Source organism: Sphaerodactylus townsendi, linkage group LG17, assembly GCF_021028975.2.
Source record: "Sphaerodactylus townsendi isolate TG3544 linkage group LG17, MPM_Stown_v2.3, whole genome shotgun sequence".
NCBI lineage: Eukaryota > Metazoa > Chordata > Lepidosauria > Squamata > Sphaerodactylidae > Sphaerodactylus > Sphaerodactylus townsendi.
Genome location: NC_059441.1, coordinates 7,302,004 through 7,321,632, shown reverse-complemented (window position 1 = coordinate 7,321,632; position 19,629 = coordinate 7,302,004). Strand labels below are relative to the sequence as shown.

The window sequence follows — 19,629 nt, the reverse complement described above, 5'->3', positions numbered from 1 at the left end:
TCTGTGCCTCTGGGCCCCCAGGAAATCCCCTGGGCTTTGGGAGGGCTGTGCTGAACTGGGTCCATTGGCCACATCAGTGTCAGAGGGGGGCCAGTGGGGCAAGCCCAGCCTGCCTTCCCCTGCCCCCCACGTAAGTCCCCCTCCTTGATCTGAGGTGGCAAAGGCCTTAGCAGACCAGGTGCTCGGGAGCAGCAGCAGCAGCAGAAGGCCATTGCTTTCACATCCTGCCTTTGAGCTCCCAAAGGTACCTGGTGGGCCACTGCAAGTAGCAGAGAGCTGGACTAGATGGACTCTGGTCTGATCCAGCAGGCTAGTTCTTATGAGAGCAGCAGTGGCGTAGGAGGTGAAGAGCTCGTGTATCTAATCTGGAGGAACCGGGTTTGATTCCCCGCTCTGCCGCTTGAGCTGTGGAGGCTTCTCTGGGGAATTCAGATTAGCCTGTGCACTCCCACACACGCCAGCTGGGTGACCTGGGGCTAGTCACAGCTTCTCGGAGCTCTCTCGGCCCCACCCACCTCGCAGGGTGTTTGTTGTGAGGGGGGAAGAGCAAGGAGATTGTCAGCCCCTTTGAGTCTCCTGCAGGAGAGAAAAGGGGGATATAAATCCAAACTCCTCCTCCTCCTCCTCCTCCTCCTCCTCCTCCTCTTCTTCTTCTTCTTCTTCTTCTTCTTCTTCTTCTTCTTCTTCTTCTTCTTCTTCTTCTTCTTCTTCTTCTTCTTCTTCTTCCTCTTCCTCTTCCTCTTCTTCTTCCTCTTCCTCTTCTTCCTCTTCTTCCTCCTCCTCCTCCTCCTCCTCCTCCTCCTCTTCTTCTTCTTCTTCTTCTTCTTCTTCTTCTTCTTCTTCTTCTTCTTCTTCTTCTTCTTCTTCTTCTTCCTCTTCCTCTTCCTCTTCCTCCTCCTCCTCCTCCTCCTCCTCCTCCTCTTCTTCTTCTTCTTCTTCTTCTTCTTCTTCTTCTTCTTCTTCTTCTTCTTCTTCTTCTTCTTCTTCTTCTTCTTCTTCTTCTTCTTCTTTTCTTATGACAGGCCACATCAGGGACCCCGGGAGCTTCCCAACAGGGTGGCTAAATAAGCTGCCTCACAGCAGGCTGGAGCTGGGGTGGAGATGACAATTTTGAACATTCCCCCCCCCCCCCCAATTTTTAAAATCCCTTCAAGCAGAAAAGTAACTAGCGAGGCAGAAAGTAGCCCAGGCCTCTGCCTGTCATGCTTCCTTTTCTGCTTGCAAGGACAGCTGGAAGTGTTCAGGGACGAGTGGGGGGGGAAGCCCCTTTGGTCTAAAGGGCGTGGTGGGAAAGGCTGTCCATTTGCAGCAACAGAAGGGCGCAGTGTTTTAAGCGTGCTTAAAAGTGAGGTTGCCAACTCTGGGGAATTCCTGGGGGTTCTGGAGGCTGAGCTTGGGGAAGGCAGAGAGCGAGGAGGGGAAAGGGCCGTAGCGAAGTGTAGAACGGCAGAGTTCGTCCTTCAGGGCGGCCGTTTTCCCCCAGAAAGTTGACCTCTGCCATGTGGAGATCAGTTGGAATTCTGGGAGAGCTAGTGAGACGTTGGCCATGCTGGCAGGGGCTGATGGGGATTGTAGTCCACGAACATCTGGAGAGCCGCAGGTTGCAGAATCCTGGTTTAGAAGCCTGTTTGGGAGCCCCACCCACAGGTCACACCCTTTGCCCCATCAGAAGAGACAAAGATGTATAAATATGGGTGCAAAATAGAGGGGGAAACCTCAGACGGACACAAGAGTTGTTAGCAGCAGGTCAAGGCCCAGAGGGGACTGCTCAGGGGCCGAGAGCCTTGGTCAGCAAACCTTTGCCGAAGGTCAAAATGGGGCGACCCTGAAGGGGCCTGACAAGCCCCCCTCCCCCCCCCCACGGCTGACGTTGTAGTTTCGAGCAGGGAAAAGTGATCCTTGGGACTGAAGCCACAGGTCAGCACCAAGGACGAGGCCCGCTAAGATGTTTGCACATCCTGGCAGGAGGGAAATGGATAACCAGGTCCGAAGGAGGCAGGGCAGACAGCCAGGGGCCTGTGGAGAGGGGAGGGCGAGGGGGGGGTGCAAACTGGCCAGGAGAATCCTGTTTTGTCTGCAGGACTCTGGTCCCAAGTCCAGGGCCTAGCGGGGCAAACGAAAGGGCCCTGCCTTCCCTGGGAGAATCGGGGCCAGTCAGAGCAGACCAGGCTAGGACTGGTGCAGGGAAATAGATAAGCGAGTTTGTGGTTTGTTTGCGCAGTCTTGAGTTGTTTCCTGGGTCCTCCTCGTCCAGTCGTCTCCCTGGCTGCCGGCTCACTGGGGGCACGCGCTCCTCTTTTATTAGCAGTGGCGTAGGAGGTTAAGAGCTCGTGTATCTAATCTGGAGGAACCGGGTTTGATTCCCAGCTCTGCTGCCTGAGCTGTGGAGGCTTCTCTGGGGAATTCGGATTAGCCTGTACACTCCCACACACGCCAGCTGGGTGACCTTGGGCTAGTCACAGCTTCTCAGAGCTCTCTCAGCCCCACCTACCTCGCAGGGTGTGGTGAAGAAGAACAGAAGAGACTGGATTTATCCACTGCCTTTCTCTCCTGCAAAGCATAGGTGTCAAACTCACGGCCCTCCAGATGTTATGGACTACAGTTCCCATCATCCCCTGCCAGCATCATCCCCTGCCTTTCTCTCCTGTAAAGCACAGGTGTCAAACTCGTGGCCCTCCAGATGTTATGGACTACAGTTCCCATCATCCCCTGCCAGCATGATGCTGGCAGGGGATGATGGGAGCTGTAGTCCATAACATCTGGAGGGCCACGAGTTTGACACCTATGCTGTAAAGAGTCTGAAAGCAGCTTACAAACTCCTTCCCTTCTCCTCTCCACAACACACACCCTGGTGAGTTAGGTGGGGCCGAGAGAGTTCTGAGAGAACTGTGACCAGTCCAAGGTCACCCTGCAGGCTTCATGTGGGGGAGTGAGGAATCAAACCCCCACGCCTCCACGTGAAGAGGGAGGAACTCACAGCGGACTTGTAGAAGAGGTGCATGGCCCGTTCGGGGCAGCGTCCTATTTTGCTGCCAATTGCCCCAAAGTTGAGGCAGGGGTAGCCTCCGTTTCTGGCTGACTTTACTTGCAGGGGTTCTAGGCTGCTCCCCAAAGAGCTGGCCGAGGAAGGGGGGTGGGGGGGGAGTCACATGGGTGCCGCCTTTTCCACAGCCTGATTGACTCCAGAGGTTGTTCATACAGGCAAGCAGGAAAGTGTGTCTCTCCCAGCGGGGCTGGTTAACTCGGCAAACAATCCGAGCGTTTGTTTGCAGTGAATGGTGGTGTCCTTGGACTGGCGGTGCGTGGTGGTGCCCCGGCCATTCCACCTTGTTTTGCGTACCTTTGTTTTTAGCATAGTTGCTGGCTGGAGTCTTTATTATGGTGGGATTAGTAAATCAAAGGATAGTGGTCCTTTGCATTGGGAAGGGCACTTAAGTATTTTAAGAACATAAGAACTAGCCTGCTGGATCAGGCCAGAGTCCATCTAGTCCAGCTCTCTGCTCCTCCCAGTGGCCCACCAGGTGCCTTTGGGAGCTCACCTGCAGGAGGTGAAAGCAATGGCCTTCTGCTGCTGCTCCTGAGCACCCGGTCTGCTAAGGCATTTGCAACCTCAGATCAAGGAGGATCAAAATTGGTAGCCATAGATCGACTTCTCTATAAATTGTTGCCCTGTGTGTCATCTGTTTACCTGAACATCTGCCAGTCCCCTCCCGGGGCTTAGTACCGGACGTCATCAGTTTAATTAATTATGAAAAGGTTACTGCTGCTTCTGTTTTTATTGTTTTTATTGTTTTTATTGTTTTTATTGTTTTTATTGTTTTTATTGTTTTTATTGTTTTTATTGTTTTTATTGGGACTATTCGATTGTTTTCTGGTTGTATTGTGTTTGGTTAGCTTGTAAACCGCCCTGAGCCCTTCGGGGGTAGGGCTGTCTACTAAATCGAATTATTATTATTGTAGATTTCACAGTATTATTATTATTATTATTATTATTATTATTATTATTATTATTATTAGTAGTAGTAGTAGTAGTAGTAGTAGTAGTAGTAGTAGTAGTAGTAGTAGTAGTAGTATACTAATCTGTCCAAGCCCCCTTTAAAGCATCTGGCAGTTTGAAATTTTCTTTTAGTTTGTTGTGGGTTGGGCAAGATGACCTTTTAGGTGCTCCCAGTTTTTCTCTCCTTGGCTTTAATCGTCCAGGAGGCATCTCTCTCTCTCTCTCTCTCTCTCTCTCTCTCTCTCTCTCTCTCTCTCTCTCTCTCTCTCGTTCTACATCTTTTATTCCTGCCTCAACTGTTTTCTCTTGAAACTGATACTGCAGTCATTTTAATGAGGAACGTGGCTTGGCCAGGCAATCTGGTTCACGAATAACAATCTTGTTTTAAAAATGGGGGAGGGGAGAACCCTTAACATCGATTTGAAAGGAGAAAAACTATAATTGCTGGAAAGTCTTCAAAGGCTCTCCTGAGTCCCGGCGTCCACCACAGGAGCTGCTATTTACTTGATGAAAATCGGAGCGGTGTTTCCATTCCTAGGTAATAATATTGCCGATGGGCTACTAATGCCGGCTGGAAAGAAATGTGCACCACTCTCAAAAGAAGCAGAGGGACTTTGGAGCCACAGGCTGGGAAAGGAAACTGCTACCTCTTGCCTGGGTCTGGCTTCGTGGCAGAGTGTGGATTTGAACACAGGTCTCCCAGATACCCAGTTCCACACGGGCAGTCCTCTGGTGTTTGGCATTATCTAGCCCTGAGCACAGAGACCTCCTGGCTAGTAGCCACTGGGACTTCCTCCTCTCCTCCTCCTATCACTCGATGTCTCGTCTCTTTTCAAACCCCCCTCCCCACTCCTGTCCACACACACACCAGGCCCACAGTGGTGGCGAACCTATGGCACTCCAGATGTTCATGAACTACAATTCCCATCAGCCCCAATTGGCCATCCTGGCGGGGCTGATGGGAATTGAGGTCCATGAACATCTGGAGTGCCATGGGTTTGCCACCATGGCCCCAGGGTGTATCAGTGAGTCCCATATATGCCAAAGCACCCCCGCCTGCCTGCCTGGCCTGAATCCTCAACTCAATAACTTCTTGGCACCAGAAGTGGCCGGGAGACAGCCTTCGCTTCTCTTTCTCCACATGTTGCATTGCACGTGTTCATAATCCAGCTACCAGACCGTTGCTCAGTTCATATCACTTCCAGCTTTGTATACAGTTTGTATTTTGGTTAGTATACTTTTTACCATGTTTCCCCGAATATAAGACATCCCCTGAAAATAAGACGTAGTAGAGGTTTTGCTGAAGTTCGAAATATAAGGCATCCCCAGTGGTGGGATCCAAAAATTTTAGTAACAGGTTCCTATGGTGGTGGGATTCAAACTGTGGCGTAGCGCCAATGGGGCTGGGCGGGGCACGACGGGGGTGTGGCCGGGCATTCCGGGGGGCGTGGCATTCCTGGGCGGGGCTGTGGCAAGGATGTAGCCGCTGCACCGGTCCTTGGGCGGGAAACGAATGCACGCAGGCGCAGGCTGCCACGCACACCAGTGCACCTCCTGCTAGACTGCTCCAAGCTCTGCGCGCTACTGCTGAGACGAGGGGCGTAACTAAGGCAAAAATCACGTGGCAAAATCACCCATTAGTAACCCCCCCTCGGCACACATGAATAATTAGTCACCTACTCTCGGGAACCTGTGAGAACCTGCTGGATCCCACCTCTGGCATCCCCCGAAAGTAAGACGTAGCAAAGTTTTTGTTTGGAAGCATGCCCGACGAACAGAACACAGAAAAATAAGACGTAGCGCATCTTTGGGAGCAAAAATTAATATAAGACACTGTCTTATTTTCGGGGAAACACGGTAGTACTCTGCGAGGGCCCTGGGACATGCCTCTCGGGTTGCACGATGCTTCTCAGAGAGGGAGAGAAGTGGGTGGGTTGCTTTCAGGGAGCCTGGGGGGAGCTCCTTTCCTGCCATGGGGGTCGGGGGTCTGTTTGTTTTCCCAGGAAGGGGGCAAAATGGAAATGGGGGGGGGAAGGATCGTCAGGCTGGGGGAGGAGGGAATGCTCACTGGAACACCAGCTGCAAACCAAAGACTTCTCTTCCCCAACCGCCTCCTTTTGTTCCCTGACAATTAGAAGACACGTTTATTGGTTCAGAACAAATCAGGCCTTTCTGCTTCCAGCATATAATTATCCTCCATTCTCTGCTGATCCAGCTGGAAAGGAAAGCGAATGGCAGAAGAGGTGGGGATTGGGCGCGGGGGGGGGGGGGGCAGCCTGGACCAAAGGAGGGAAGAGGAGGGTGGAAATGTTTAGATAAGGGTCAGCCAAAGGGAGGGCTGTGGCCATTGGTCGCTCCCTGGTGTGTTCAGGAGGCTGGAGGGTGACTTTTCAGAGGTGGCTTGAAGAAAGGATGTGCATTTGATGCTGGATGAATAGGTTCAGCAGGGTTCTCTGTTCTGTCCAATCCCTGCAAAACCTGTTTGACTGGGATGGGACGGGATGTGCGTTCCCTCTCTCCACAGCGTTAGAAATTTCTCAACTATCCAGCAGCCAAGTTTTGAAATAGTTTCTGATATCCATGTAAACATTAATTGAATAAGGCCCCAAACGATCTCCAGTGCGGTCTTGATCACTTGGAACCCAAATAGTCCGCTGAACTGAAGCAAGCAAACAATTAACTTTTTTTCATTTTGGAAGGGAGGATTCAGCTTCAAGGAAATAACAGTCTGAGAAAGTGCCTTTCCCCTCCTTTGGGGAACTTTCTGTAAAACAACAACAACAACAGACCTGTGGGCAGTGGTGGGATCCAAAAATTTTAGTAACAGGTTCCCATGGTGGTGGGATTCAAATTGTGGCGTAGCGCCAATAAGGCTGGGCGGGGCACAACGGGGGCGTGGCCGGGCATTCCAGGGGCGGGGCATTCCTGGGCGGGGCTGTGGCAAGGACACAGCCGCTGTGCCAGTCCTTGGGCGGGAAATGAATGCTCGCAGGCGCAGGCTGCCACGCACGCCGGTGCACCTCCTGCTAGACTGCTTCAAGTTCTGCGCGCTACTGCTGAGAGGAGGGGCGTAACTAAGGCAAAAATCACGTGGCAAAATCACCCATTAGTAACCCCCTCTCGGCACTCACAAATAATTAGTCACCTACTCTCGGGAACCTGTGAGAACCTGCTGGATCCCACCTCTGCCTGTGGGGCTAGATTTGGCAAAGAGGGCCGGGCCAAGACATTTTCTGTCTGAGTTTGCCAAGGCAGTAACCCCTGAACCCCCCAATTCAGTCTCCTGCACAAACAGTGCAGGAACACACGAGAGGTATGCACTCGTCTCTTGCCGGAAGCCTTGCTCCAGGACAAGAGAAAATCTAGGTGGGCAGAAAGGCGCCAATATCCCTACTCTGTGGCACCCAAGGCAAACAGCAGGGTTATTTAATCTTTATTTTATTTATTTGAAGCATCTAGTAACTGCCTTTCATGCAGAACTCAGGGTGGCTTCTCATATAAACATATTTCCGCTGAATAAAGTCGAAGTCCAGAGCGGCGCAGCACATGGAAGAGGAACGGCTCTCTGTTTCCAAAGACCCGCCATGACTCACGGCTCACTTGGATGACGGATCTTCTCTCACAAGAGCAGGACCGGGACGGCCCCGCCCCCCTGCCCCCCCCCCCCGCCCCCGGCCAGGGGAGTCCAGCTGCTGCTTTCTCAGGCCAGCCTTTGAATTAAAAAGCCGACGCCTGTGCAGCCGGGCCGTCATCCGGAGCCTTGGAAGACAAGCCCAGCGGCAGATGTGGTGGCCTCTGCCAAACCGGAGCTTGGCCTGAGCCATGGCAGAAGGGCCTGTGGCGCCTTTGACCTGCCCGCCTCACAGGGCTGATGTGTAGCGCATGCAAAGCGTGCAGGGCGAGGGAGGATGGTGCCAAGAGGGGCAGCCGCCTCTGGCTTTGCTGTGGTTCTTCTGGGCCCAGCCTGGGCAGGCCTCAGGATCCAGCCTCCGAGCTCAGGACTGCTGCTCTCCCTCCGGATTTCTTCTTTTGGCTGCAAAGAGATCCCTGCAGGTTGTCTCTGGAGGCATCTGGTTGGGTCTCTTGCAGCACACAAACCGCTGTTGTAGCGACCCGGCTTCCTGCAAATGATGGCAGTTTAGAATCTGAAATACAAAGCAAGAAGAAGAAGAAGAGGAGGAGGAGGAGGAGGAGGAGGAGGAGGAGGAGGAGGAGGAGGAGGAGGAGGAGGAGGAGGAGGAGGAGGAGGAGGAGAAAGAAAAAGAAGAAGGAGAAGAGAGGAGGAGGAGGAGAAGAAGAAGAAGAAGAGGAGGAGGAGGAGGAGGAGGAGGAGGAGAAAGAAAAAGAAGAAGGAGAAGAGAGGAGGAGGAGGAGGAGGAGAAGAGAAGGAGGAGGAGGAGGGGAGGAGGAGAAGAAGAAGAAGAAGGAGAAGAGAGGAGGAGGAGGAGGAGGAGAAGAGAAGGAGGAGGAGGAGGGGAGGAGGAGAAGAAGAAGAAGAAGGAGAAGAGAGGAGGAGGAGGAGGAGGAGGAGAAGAGAAGGAGGAGGAGGAGGGGAGGAGGAGAAAGAAAAAGAAGAAGGAGAAGAGAGGAGGAGGAGGAGGAGGAGAAGAGAAGGAGGAGGAGGAGGGGAGGAGGAGAAGAAGAAGAAGAAGAGGAGGAGGAGGAGGAGGAGGAGGAGGAGGAGGAGAAAAAGAAGAAGAAGAAGAAGTAGGAAGAAGAGGAGGAGGAGAAAAAGAAGAGAGGAGAAGAAAGAAGAAGAAGAACAAGAGAGGAAAAGAAGAGGAGGAGGAGGGGGAGGAAGAGGAGGGGAGGAGGAGGAGAAAAAGAAGAAAGAAGAAAGAAGAAGAAGAACAAGAGAGGAGAAGAAGAGGAGGAGGAGGGGGAGGGGGAGGAAGAGGAAGAGGAGGGGAGGAGGAGGAGAAAAAGAAGAAGAAGAAGAAGAAGAAGAGGAAGAAGAGGAGGAGGAGTAGGAGGAGGAGTTTGGATTTATATCCCCCCTTCCTCTCCTGTAAGGAGACTCAAAGGGGCTGACAAGCTCCTTTCCCTGTTCCGCCCAACAAACAGTCCTAACCTGATCTGCTCCACCTCCCAACCCCCTGCCCCCCCCCCCCCGCCCCTGCCCCTGCCTGACAAAAGAGGGAGGTTCCTGGCCCAGCCACACACACCCCTTTGCAGGCAGCTGAATATTGGCACGCAGCCCCCTTGGACATTCTTGTGTGTGTCTCCCCCCTCCTCCCCAGACCAGACCCCCTCTCACATCTGCTGCTCCGGAGTCAACAATACGACCAGTGGGGGAACGGCGGCCCTGCGCAGCCTCTCCATAGTTAGCCGCGTCAGCCAATTTCTGCAGGATTCGCTCTCGGGGGATGTCAGATGCTTCCTGTTTATGGGAGAACGGAGGAAATAGAAGCAGGAGAGAACCATTTCCAGGACGAGGGCTGCTTGGGCAAAGAACGTGGGGCGTCCCTGTAGAGTCTCCAGTTAGGAGGCTCTCAGGTCACGCTCCCCATAAGGGGCAGGTTGCCCTGGGCTGAGGGGCCCAGTAGCCTGGCTCAGCGTTAAGGGTCACAGGGGGAGCTTTTGAGGCCACCTGTGGCTGAGGCTTATGCTGCGCTGAGGTGCCCACCTGCTCTGCTCTGGTCTTTCCTCAGGAGGCAACAGGTGTCCTTTGCTTGGCCTGCCCTTGATCTGCCCCCACCTCTATCTTTCCTGCGCCCCCAAGCCCTTTCTCGCCCCCTTGGCAACTGGGGCTTGTAAGAGGCAGCAGACCTCCCGCCCATAGGGCCAGCAGGCAGGGGCGTAACGAGGCAAACTGTAGCCCTGGGCAAAACCTGAGTTGGGTGCCCCCCACATGGGCGGCCACTCCACCACGACCAATTTTTTTTTGCACCAGGACATTGGTGCCTGCAGGGGGTGCATTTTTCGACATATTGCCACCACAATTTCAGCATATTATCAGGAGACTGCCCTAGTGATACCCCCCAGGTTTGGTGCAGTTTGGTGCAGGGGGGGCCAAAGTAATGGACCCTCAAAACTGTAGCCCCCATCTCCTATTAGCTCCCATTGGAAACAATGGGGGATAGGGGCACCCCCTTTGGGAGTCCATAACTTTGGACCCCCTGAACCAAACTTCACCAAACTTGGGGGGTAGCATAAGGCCAGTCTCCTGAAGATACGCTGAAATTTTGGTGCCGCTAGCTTAAAAACTGCGCCCCCTGCAGGCCAAAAATGGAAAACCACTAAAAATATCCAAAAACGAACCCTGCATTTTGATGCCCCCCACAAGGTGGTGCCCTGGGCAGCTGCCCACCTTGCCCAACGGGCACTATGGGACCTTTCCTGCTTTCTCTACCTGCAGCTACGTGTTTCCTTTTCCATGACAAGATTCCTCTGCTGGACCCCAGCATGTAGCCCCCCCCGCCCCAGTCTTCAGACTGTAGAGTTAAATGCCTAGGCACCCCCCCCTTTCTGCTTTGTCAGTTGTCATAGCAATATTCTTTTATGGGGAGGAATGGAAGGGATGTTATTGATCTCTCTGAAATCTTTCCTTTAACAATGCTGGAAATCAGTCTATGCCAAGAAGAAGAAGAAGAAGAAGAAGAAGAAGAAGAAGAAGAAGAAGAAGAAGAACAAGAACAAGAACAAGAACAAGAAGAAGAACAAGAAGAAGAAGAACAAGAACAAGAACAAGAAGAAGAACAAGAAGAACAAGAACAAGAACAAGAACAAGAAGAACAAGAACAACAAGAACAAGAAGAAGAAGAAGAAGAAGAAGAAGAAGAAGAACAAGAAGAAGAACAAGAAGAAGAACAAGAAGAACAAGAAGAACAAGAACAAGAACAAGAACAAGAACAAGAAGAACAAGAACAACAAGAACAACAAGAAGAAGAAGAACAAGAAGAACAAGAAGAAGAAGAAGAAGAAGAAGAAGAACAAGAACAAGAACAAGAACAAGAACAAGAACAAGAAGAGGAACAAGAAGAACAAGAACAACAACAACAACAACAACAAGAAGAACAACAAGAACAACAGGAAGAGGAAGAGGAAGAAGAAGAGGAGGAGGAGGAGGAGGAGGAGGAGTTTGGATTTATACCACACCTTTCTCTCCTGTAAGGAGAATCAAGGTGGCTTAGAAACTCCTTTCCCCTCCCCTCCCCACAACAGACACCTTGTGAGGTAGGTGGGGCTGAGAGAGTACCGAGAGAACTGTGACTAGCCCAAGGTCACCCAGCAGGAATGTAGGAGTGCGGAGACACATCTGGTTCACCAGATAAGCCTCTGCCACTCAGGCGGAGAAATGGGGAAATCAAACCCGTTTCTCCAGATTGGAATCCGCCCGCGCTTAACCACTGCACCCTGCTGGCTCTCAGTTTGGCTGTTGTTGGTTGAAGGTGAGTCCTGACCTCTTTCCCTCGTGCTGGCGACAAGAATGTCGCATCTGGGTGCAGCAGCGGTTTTTTTGGGGTGCTCTAAAGGCTGCATTTGCCCCTCTGGGAGGAGGCCCCTGCCCTGCGGCTTCTCTGTGCGGAATCTGGGCCCGAAAGGCCACTCGTCTGGCTGCTGTTATTTCTGGGTTCTTTTGTGCGATGCTTTGCAAAGAAGGGGAACAAACCTGTCTGCGTCCCCCCACACAACTCGTGTGAAGTTTGCTGCCTGTGAAGTCAGCCAGAGTCTGAACGCGTATGAAAGCAGAAACAAAGTCTTTGTGGCCGTGTGTGTGTGTGTGTCTGTACTGCCGGCTGTGATCTCTAGATCACAGCGCCTGCCTCAGAAGGGACATCTGACAGAGAGACGGGCCACATCGACCTCTCCTGCGCCGCTGCCCTTTGAGCAAATTTTGTCCCTGCGGGGAAGGCTGGAAGTGTGCAAAGCGTGTGCGTATTTCTCCACCGGGCCGTTCTGTGGTTCTCCTTTCTTAGAGAGGACGGTCGGTCGGTCGGTCGGGAGTTACCAAGGCATTGCCAGACTTGGAAGAGCCTCTTCTGCGATGCCTTTGGTCCTACCCCGTTAACTAAATGGCGCACCTGCTGCAGTGACGTAGGAGGTTAAGAGCTCGTGTATCTAATCTGGAGGAACCGGGTTTGATTCCCCGCTCTGCCGCCTGAGCTGTGGAGGCTTATCTGGGGAACTAGATTAGCCTATGCACTCCCCCACACGCCAGCTGGGTGACCTTGGGCTAGTCACAGCTTCTCGGAGCTCTCTCAGCCCCACCCACCTCACAGGGTGCTTGTTGTGAGGGGGGAAGGGCAAGGAGATTGTCAGCCCCTTTGAGTCTCCTGCAGGAGAGAAAGGGGGGATATACATCCAAACTCCTCCTCCTCCTCCTCTTCTTCCTTCTTCTCCGTCTTCTTCTTCTCATTCTTCTTCCTCTTCCTCTTCCTCTTCCTCCTCCTCCTCTTCTTCTTCTTCTTCTTCTTCTTCTTCTTCTTCTTCTTCTTCAGAGATGAGTAACTGGTTCTGCAAAGCGCTAGTGGGGTGAATGGACTCTTCTGTATGTGAAAGTGGGGAGGGTGTCAAGTCCGTTTGCACAAGAGGAGGCCTCCCTCTCTTCTTCCTCCCCCCTGCCCTTTCTCTCCTGTGTGGCAAGCAAACAGAGCAAGCAAAACAGCAAAGTACCTTTGACTTTCCAAACAGAGTCAGGGCTTGTTTGTAATACCCGGTGGCCTGATCTGAGTCGCCCAGGCAGAGATGGACGGTCCCCAATCCTTCGCAGCCCTGTGCCTCACCATACAGGTCACCTGGAGTGAAGGCACGGGGAGTCAGTGCTTGCTTGAGGCTTGTGAGTGTGTGTGTGTGGGGGGGATATGTTTCAAGAGCCCTAGGGGCATGGGACTCCAATCTAAGTGGTGCCAAGGAGTGTCTTGCCCCCATGGCCTGAGTTTGAACCCAACAGCCCTTGAGGCACGGCCAACACTGCAGTGGGCTGGTTGTCTGAGTTTGCGGCAGAGCCTTTCTCTAGGAACACCCCAATATGGTCCATGTGAACAGCAGCACCCGAGCAGTGGTGGGATCCAAAAATTTTAGTAACAGGTTCCCATGGTGGTGGGATTCAAACTGTGGCGTAGCGCCAATGGGGCGTGGCGGGGCACGACGGGGGCGTGGCCGGGCATTCCAGGGGCGGGGCATTCCTGGACGGGGCTGTGGCAAGGACGCAGCCGCTGCGCCGGTCCTTGGGCGGGAAACGAATGCACGCAGGCGCAGGCTGCCACGCACGCCGGTGCACCTCCTGCTAGACGGCTTCAAGTTCTGCGCGCTCCTGCTGAGAGGAGGGGCGTAACTAAGGCAAAAATCACGTGGCAAAATCACCCATTAGTAACCCCCTCTCGGCACACACAAATAATTAGTAACCTACTCTCGGGAACCTGCGAGAACCTGCTGGATCCCACCTCTGCACCCGAGCGGGATGCATCTCCACTGTGGCGCGCCAGAGCATCTGAAACCGGCCAGGAGATTTGAAAACCCCCAAGAAGGAAGATCTATGTTCAATTTGCGTTGCCTAGAGAAGGCAGGTTTTATTTCTGACCTGGCACAGCTTGCAAATGTCTCTGGTGGCCTGATTTTTGAGAAACTAAATTTGCTCCCAGCGCTCGTGCTGTGGTTGGCTGTCCTCACGGTCAAGTTTGTGTTTTGCGATCAGTCAAAGAGGACTCGTAGGTCTCCTGGCCTGGCCTGTTTTATCTCCGCCCCTTCCTCTGAGGTGCTCCACAACTCTCCCCTCCTTATTCCGTGCTCATGACAACCCTGTGAGGGAGGCCGCCCTCCCCTCACCCCTTGCAGATGAGGGGAGCAACAGTGGCGTAGGAGGTTAAGAGCTCGTGTATCTAATCTGGAGGAATCGGGATTGATTCCCAGCTCTGCCGCCTGAGCTGTGGAGGCTTATCTGGGGAATTCAGATTAGCCTGGGCACTCCCACACACGCCGGCTGGGTGACCTTGGGCTAGTCACAGCTTCTCGGAGCTCTCTCAGCCCCACCTACCTCGCAGGGTGTTTGTTGTGAGGGGGGGAGGGCAAGGAGATTGTCAGCCCCTTTGAGTCTCCTGCAGGAGAGAAAGGGGGGATATACATCCAAACTCTTCTTCTTCTTCTTCTAAGCCAGGAGCTGGTTTTGAGTGCGTGTCTGCGTGGCGGAGGGCAGGTGCAGCTCACAGCCAAGAGCGGAGGGCAGGGAGTGCGCTCACTTTTATCCTGGCCCCTGGGTCTGAACCGAGCCACGTGGACGCTGCAATTCTGCCAGTCCTGGAGGGGGCACATAGTGCCAGTTGTTGGCACCAGTGGCCCAGGCAGAGGCTTATCTAGGGGAAATGTAGCCCGGTGCAAAATCTGAGTCCCACCCCACCCCTGTATGGGCAGCCACCCTCCCCTACCACAACCAAACAATGTTTTTTTTTAAGTCAGTGTATGGACCCAGGGGAAGGAGGAGGGTGTGTGGGGGGGATTTTCCACCCCCACAGGACTAAATGGCCAAGCCCAAGGACATTTGACCCCATATGTCCCCCTGGGAGATACGCCTCTGGGCCCAGGAACAGTGGTCTTGCCTCCTCCTCCTCCCCCTCCTCCTCCTCCTCCTCGCATGTAGGCAAACGTGGCGTGGAGAGGCCCCTTCTCTTACCTGCCTCCCCAAAGGCCTTCAGTGCCTGCTGATAGTGAAGCCGGGCGTCGTGGTAGTCCCCCAACTGGCTGTAAGCATTGGCCAGGTTGTAGAGGCACTGGGCCTGGCTTGCCGTCTCTCCCAGCGCACCTGAGGCAGAGGCCAGGGAGGAAGAGGTCAGGAGGGTGGATGGGGCCCTTCGTGGCCTCCCCAGCTCCAAATGTAACAGGTGGACCGCCCTGGACAGGTGGAAGCACCGAGGTGGTTTTGGGAGCGGAGTGGAGTCCTTCTTGCGCCTGCCTTGTCCTTTTCCCCGCAGCCAGGCAGAGAGTTGTGATGTGACTGCAGCAGAACCTTGGAGACTAACAAGACTTTCAGGGTCTGGGCTTCCAAGACTCAGTGCTCTTGACAAATGTCTGTTGAAGGGCACGTTGACTCTAGAAAGCTTCTGCCCAGAAAATCTTGTGGGTCTGTAAGGTGCTGTTGGACTTGAATTTAGCTGTTCCATAGGCAGGCAGGCAGGTAGAGCTTCGGAGAAGGTGTAGTGGGAATAGACTGGCCAGGTAGACAAAGAACGTGGACAGGTGACCCTACAAGGCAGTTTTGCTGCTTTGTGTTGCTGGGGTGGTGTTTGAAAAGGGTGAGATTTTTGTGTTGTGGGAGACCCCACCCCCACCCCCGGGGGTTTCCTGGAGAGGCAGTTCCAAAAAGGAGTCTTGTAGCAGACGTTGCCCCTTGGAAAGCGGAGCTTATGGGACCGTCCTGCTTGCCATCTTACGGTAGGCGTCGGCTGCCTCGCGGTGGTACTTGAGTGCCCACTGGAACTCCTCCGTGGCGTTGTGGACGGCTCCCAGGTTTTGCAGCAGGACTGCCCTCTTGCGGATCGCAAAGTTCTCCCCACGGCAGAGTCTCAAGGCTTTGGCGAAATGCACCTTCGCTTGGCCAAAGTGCTTCAGTTCGGCATAGTGCAGCCCCAGGTGGTTGTGCAGTTTGCCTAAGAAAGGCAGATCAGAGGAGAGAGGGGGGGAGGTAGAATCATTGCACACACGCAGAGGCATAGCTACAAGGGGGCCAGGGGGTGCGCGTTGCACCGGGGTCCCGCCTGGGAGGCAGCAAAAATTCAGGTTTGTTTTTTTGTATTTTTTTAGTGTTTTTCAGTTTTTGGCCTGCAGGGGGTGCAGTTTTTAGGATAGCAGCAACAAAATTTCAGGGAGTTTTCAGGGGACTCTCTTGATGATACCACCCAAGTTAGGTGAGGTTTGGTTCAGGGGGTCCAAAGTTATGGATTCCCAAAGGGGGTGCCCCCATCCCCATTGTTTCAAATGGGTGCTAATAGGAGATGGGGCTACACCTTTGAGGGTCCATAACTTTGGACCCCCTGAACCAAACCTCACCAAACCTGGCTGGTATCATCAGGAGAATCTCCTAAAGTTACAGTGAAATTTTAATGCTGCTAACCTAAAAATGCGCCCCCTGCAAGCCAAAAACTGAAAAAACACTAAAAAGGTAAAAAACACAAACGAACATTTGGGGGGGGGGCAGCAAAACTCGGATTTTGCACCGGGTTCCATTTTCCCTAGCTATGCCTCTGCACACACGGGACTTCTGGGGACATGTTGAGCAGAAGCATACCAGAGACAAATGGCGCCCGGAGACAAATTGTTTCCAGGATGCCCCCCAGGCTCTGCCCACCACCACCCTAGCTCCGCCCCTGATGCCCCCAGGCTCCATCCCCACTGCCCTCAACCCTGCCCATGTCACCATGGACATGGGCAAGGTCTAGGGTGCCCACCTCCCCCCCATACTCCCCCTGCTGCCTGGGTTCCCAGCCGGCAGCCGGCAGTCTCTTCTGAAGAGAGGGGGAGTCCAGGGTGGGGTTGAGGGCGCTTGGAGGCAGCAGGAAGTCCTGCTGCCTCATTGTTTTTTGCGTGCCTCGAATGGGGTTGAGGCACGTGAAAATGAGACAGCAGGACTTCCTGGTCACACGGGGGGCCGGTTTTGCGCCCCCCACGTGACCAGAAGAGTGGCGCCCGGGGACAAGGGGTACCCCTTGTCCCTAGGCAGATACGCCACTGATGTTGAGGGGGGACAGAGAGGGCTTCAAGCTCAGGAGAATCAGGCCTCATGGCAAAAAGGAAGCTTGAAGGTTGCGCTGCCCACCTGGGGAGGTTGGATGCCCCCCTGCCTATTCTAGGGCAAGTGTGCCATCATGTGGTTTAACACTCCTTTCTATGCCCTCTTGATTTATAGTCCAAGAGCACAATAATAAAAGGCTGGTTTTTAGCAAACCTTTTTCCATTCATTCCCTGGGCATTTTGGGCACCCCGAGACCTCACCTGTGCCTTCACCTTTCTCTGCCAAACCTCTTAGAGGTGTGAGGAACTGGAGGGGCCATTTGCCCCCGCTTTCAGCTCTTGTGCATCTCATTCTCCCACCTCCCAATATTACTGGATGTGGACAGAAACACTACAAAAAAACCCCACAACTTTGCTGTGATCATCTGTATAATGGCCTCCCCATTCATTCCAGGCAGTGCTTTCCTGGTGCACAGGTGTGTTCCTGCACATCAGGAGGTGTAAGAGATCGAATTGGACCCTACCAAGCAATTCCAGGTCGGCGATGCCTGCGCACAGCTGGCTGCACGCGTGCAAGGCCTGGAGCACGTCTTCTGGGTGGTACTTCGGGCTCCGCAGGAAGTAATTTGCTGCCTCCCGCATGGCCATGGCTGCGTCTTCTGGCTGCTGCACCTCTTGGTAAGCCCAGCCGGCAAGGCGGAAGGACTCAGCGGCTGAGGCAGAGTCACCGGTGCTGGCCAAGCAGTAAGCGAGCTTGACCAGGGCATCGGCAACGTTTGGGGTCTTCCGGGTCTCGTATTCACAAACAGCCTTCTCGTAAAACTTGGCGGCTTTGGCGTATTCTCGCAAGTTATCGTACGCTGCCGCAATGTTGAAGGAGAAGTCTCCGTCTTCCTCCATGGCTCCCATCTTCCTGGCCTTCCAGGTGCATTTGAGGCCTTTCTTGGGTTTGCCGGAGGCGATGTATGCGGCCCCCAGGTTGAAGAGGCATTTGGCCTGCACGTGGGGCTCTGGAAGGCGACTTGAGAGCAGGAACGCTTTCTTGAATGCTGCCAGAGCTCGGGGGTCTTGGTTATCATGGAAGAGGGTTATTCCGGCTTTTAGCAGGCTTTGGATTTCAGTTTGAGGGGACCCCCGTTGGGTCCCAGGCTGGTCTTGGACCGAGCTGGGCACCGGAGGAGAAGATGCCATCTTTCCCAAAAAGTCTGCTGAGTAGTAGCTGTGAAAGGAAGACCGGGGTAGAAGAAGAAGAAGAGTTTGGATTTATATCCCCCCTTTCTCTCCTGCAGGAGACTCAAAGGGGCTGACAATCTCCTTGCCCCGTCCCCCCTCACAACAAACACCCTGTGAGGTAGGTGGGGCTGAGAGAGCTCAGAAGAACTGTGACTAGCCCAAGGTCACCCAGCTGGCGTGTGTGGGAGTGCCCAGGCTAATCTGAATTCCCCAGATAAGCCTCCACAGCTCAGGCAGCAGAGCGGGGAATCAAACCTGGTTCCTCCAGATTAGATACACGAGCTCTTAACCTCCTAAGCCATTGCTGTAGTGTCGTTTGTGCTTTGAAACGGTGTTTGGCATCAGCCACCTTGGAGGAAACTGCCACTATTTGGCAATCCTCAGCAACAAGGGATATATTCTGTTGGAGGGGGGTTTTGTTGACAGAAATTAAAATTCAAAATTGAATTAAATTTGATTCCTTTACTGTTAACAGCACAAACTCTTTCTTTCCTTTTGAGGCAAGGCGGCTCCGCAAGTGCTTTGCAGATCATTTAGAAAAACAAGAAGAAGCCATTTTTCCAAAATGCAGCTGATCTCTGGCACAGCTTGTCTGAAGCCAGTCCCAGTGATCTAATACCTTGCCAAACTTTCTCTGGAACAGCCAAGCCCCGTCCGTCTACCTGGAGGGAGGCCTCTAATTTCTGCCCATCACACGACTAGGGTGAGGTCCCCTTACTTGCACCCCCTACTGCTGCAAAATGTGGTGTGTACAGAAAAGTTTTATTTGGGGAGGATAGGGCAGCAGTGTCCATGTCATCCCACCTGATCAAGAGCCGGTTATGCCCCGTGTGTGTGTGTGTGTGTGTGCGTGCGTGCGTGCGTGCGTGCGTGCGTGCGTGTGTGTGAGAGAGAGAGAGAGAGAGAGAGAGAGCGGCCCTTGCCCTCAGGGCCCCCAGATCTGTTGACGGTGGAGGATCGCCAGTCAAGGCAAGGAGCTCCCCCCTGGGGAAGACGTGTGAGGTGCCAAGAGGCAGGTGGAGTTGCAGAACTCTGTGGCCCAGGGCAGAGCAAGATTCGAACCAGGATCATCTGGCCTGGAGGCTCAGGCTGTGCTCCCCTCCCCCTCCCTAGCTCTCCCGCCCTGCCCACTCCACAGCAGAGCCGAAGCCCCAGACTGGCACCAGGTCTGTTTGGGAGGGCGGTCCAGTCCAACTGGGGAGAGGAGCCCTGTGACCTCGTCGGCCAGACCTGTGGAGTGAGGCTGCAAAGAGCAGGCAGGCGGTCACTCACCAGGACAGGATACCGCCAGAGACGCCTGGACTGTCCTTCCTTGCCCGGCTCTGCCCGGGTGTGTGTGTGTGGCAGGCACCTTGGCAACCCTGCCCTTCCTCTCCCGGGAAACGGCCAACAAACAGCCAGGTGGGGAGCCAGAGGAGGGCTTTGGGTTTCCTTACACTTCAGATGCGGAGAGGAGAGTGGGTGGGAGCCGGTGGGCAAGGGGTGGTCTGAGTGTCCGATTGCCCAGCTATCTCCCAGCAGTGCTGTGGCCGGAGGAAGGGAGGGAGGGAGGGAGGGAGGGGGCTTTCCTGTGTTTCGCCTGCTTTGAGTTTTGCCAGTCTCTGGCTTGCCCAGCGATCCCTGTATGTGGGACCCAGTGGCAAGAAAGGGGGCTGAAGGGGGCACAAATATTCTAGAGCTGCTGTTTATTTTTTTAAAGGGAGGGTCAAAGAATGGCATGTTGGAGGCTACTTGCA

At 53.8% G+C, this 19,629-nt stretch overlaps 1 protein-coding gene across 1 annotated transcript; it reads right to left on the bottom strand.

Moving 5' to 3' along the window:
* Window positions 1-7,666: 7,666 nt before the first annotated feature.
* Window positions 7,667-19,260, bottom strand: LOC125446153 (tetratricopeptide repeat protein 24-like). The gene is made up of 7 exons (XM_048519704.1): window positions 19,166-19,260; window positions 17,185-17,879; window positions 15,364-15,579; window positions 14,607-14,735; window positions 12,614-12,735; window positions 9,255-9,377; window positions 7,667-8,118 (listed from the first exon to the last, which is right to left on the bottom strand). The coding sequence occupies exons 2-7, from the start codon at window positions 17,849-17,851 to the stop codon at window positions 7,993-7,995; spliced, it is 1,383 nt and encodes a 460-aa protein (XP_048375661.1). The 5' UTR covers window positions 17,852-17,879; window positions 19,166-19,260; the 3' UTR covers window positions 7,667-7,992.
* Window positions 19,261-19,629: the final 369 nt, after the last annotated feature.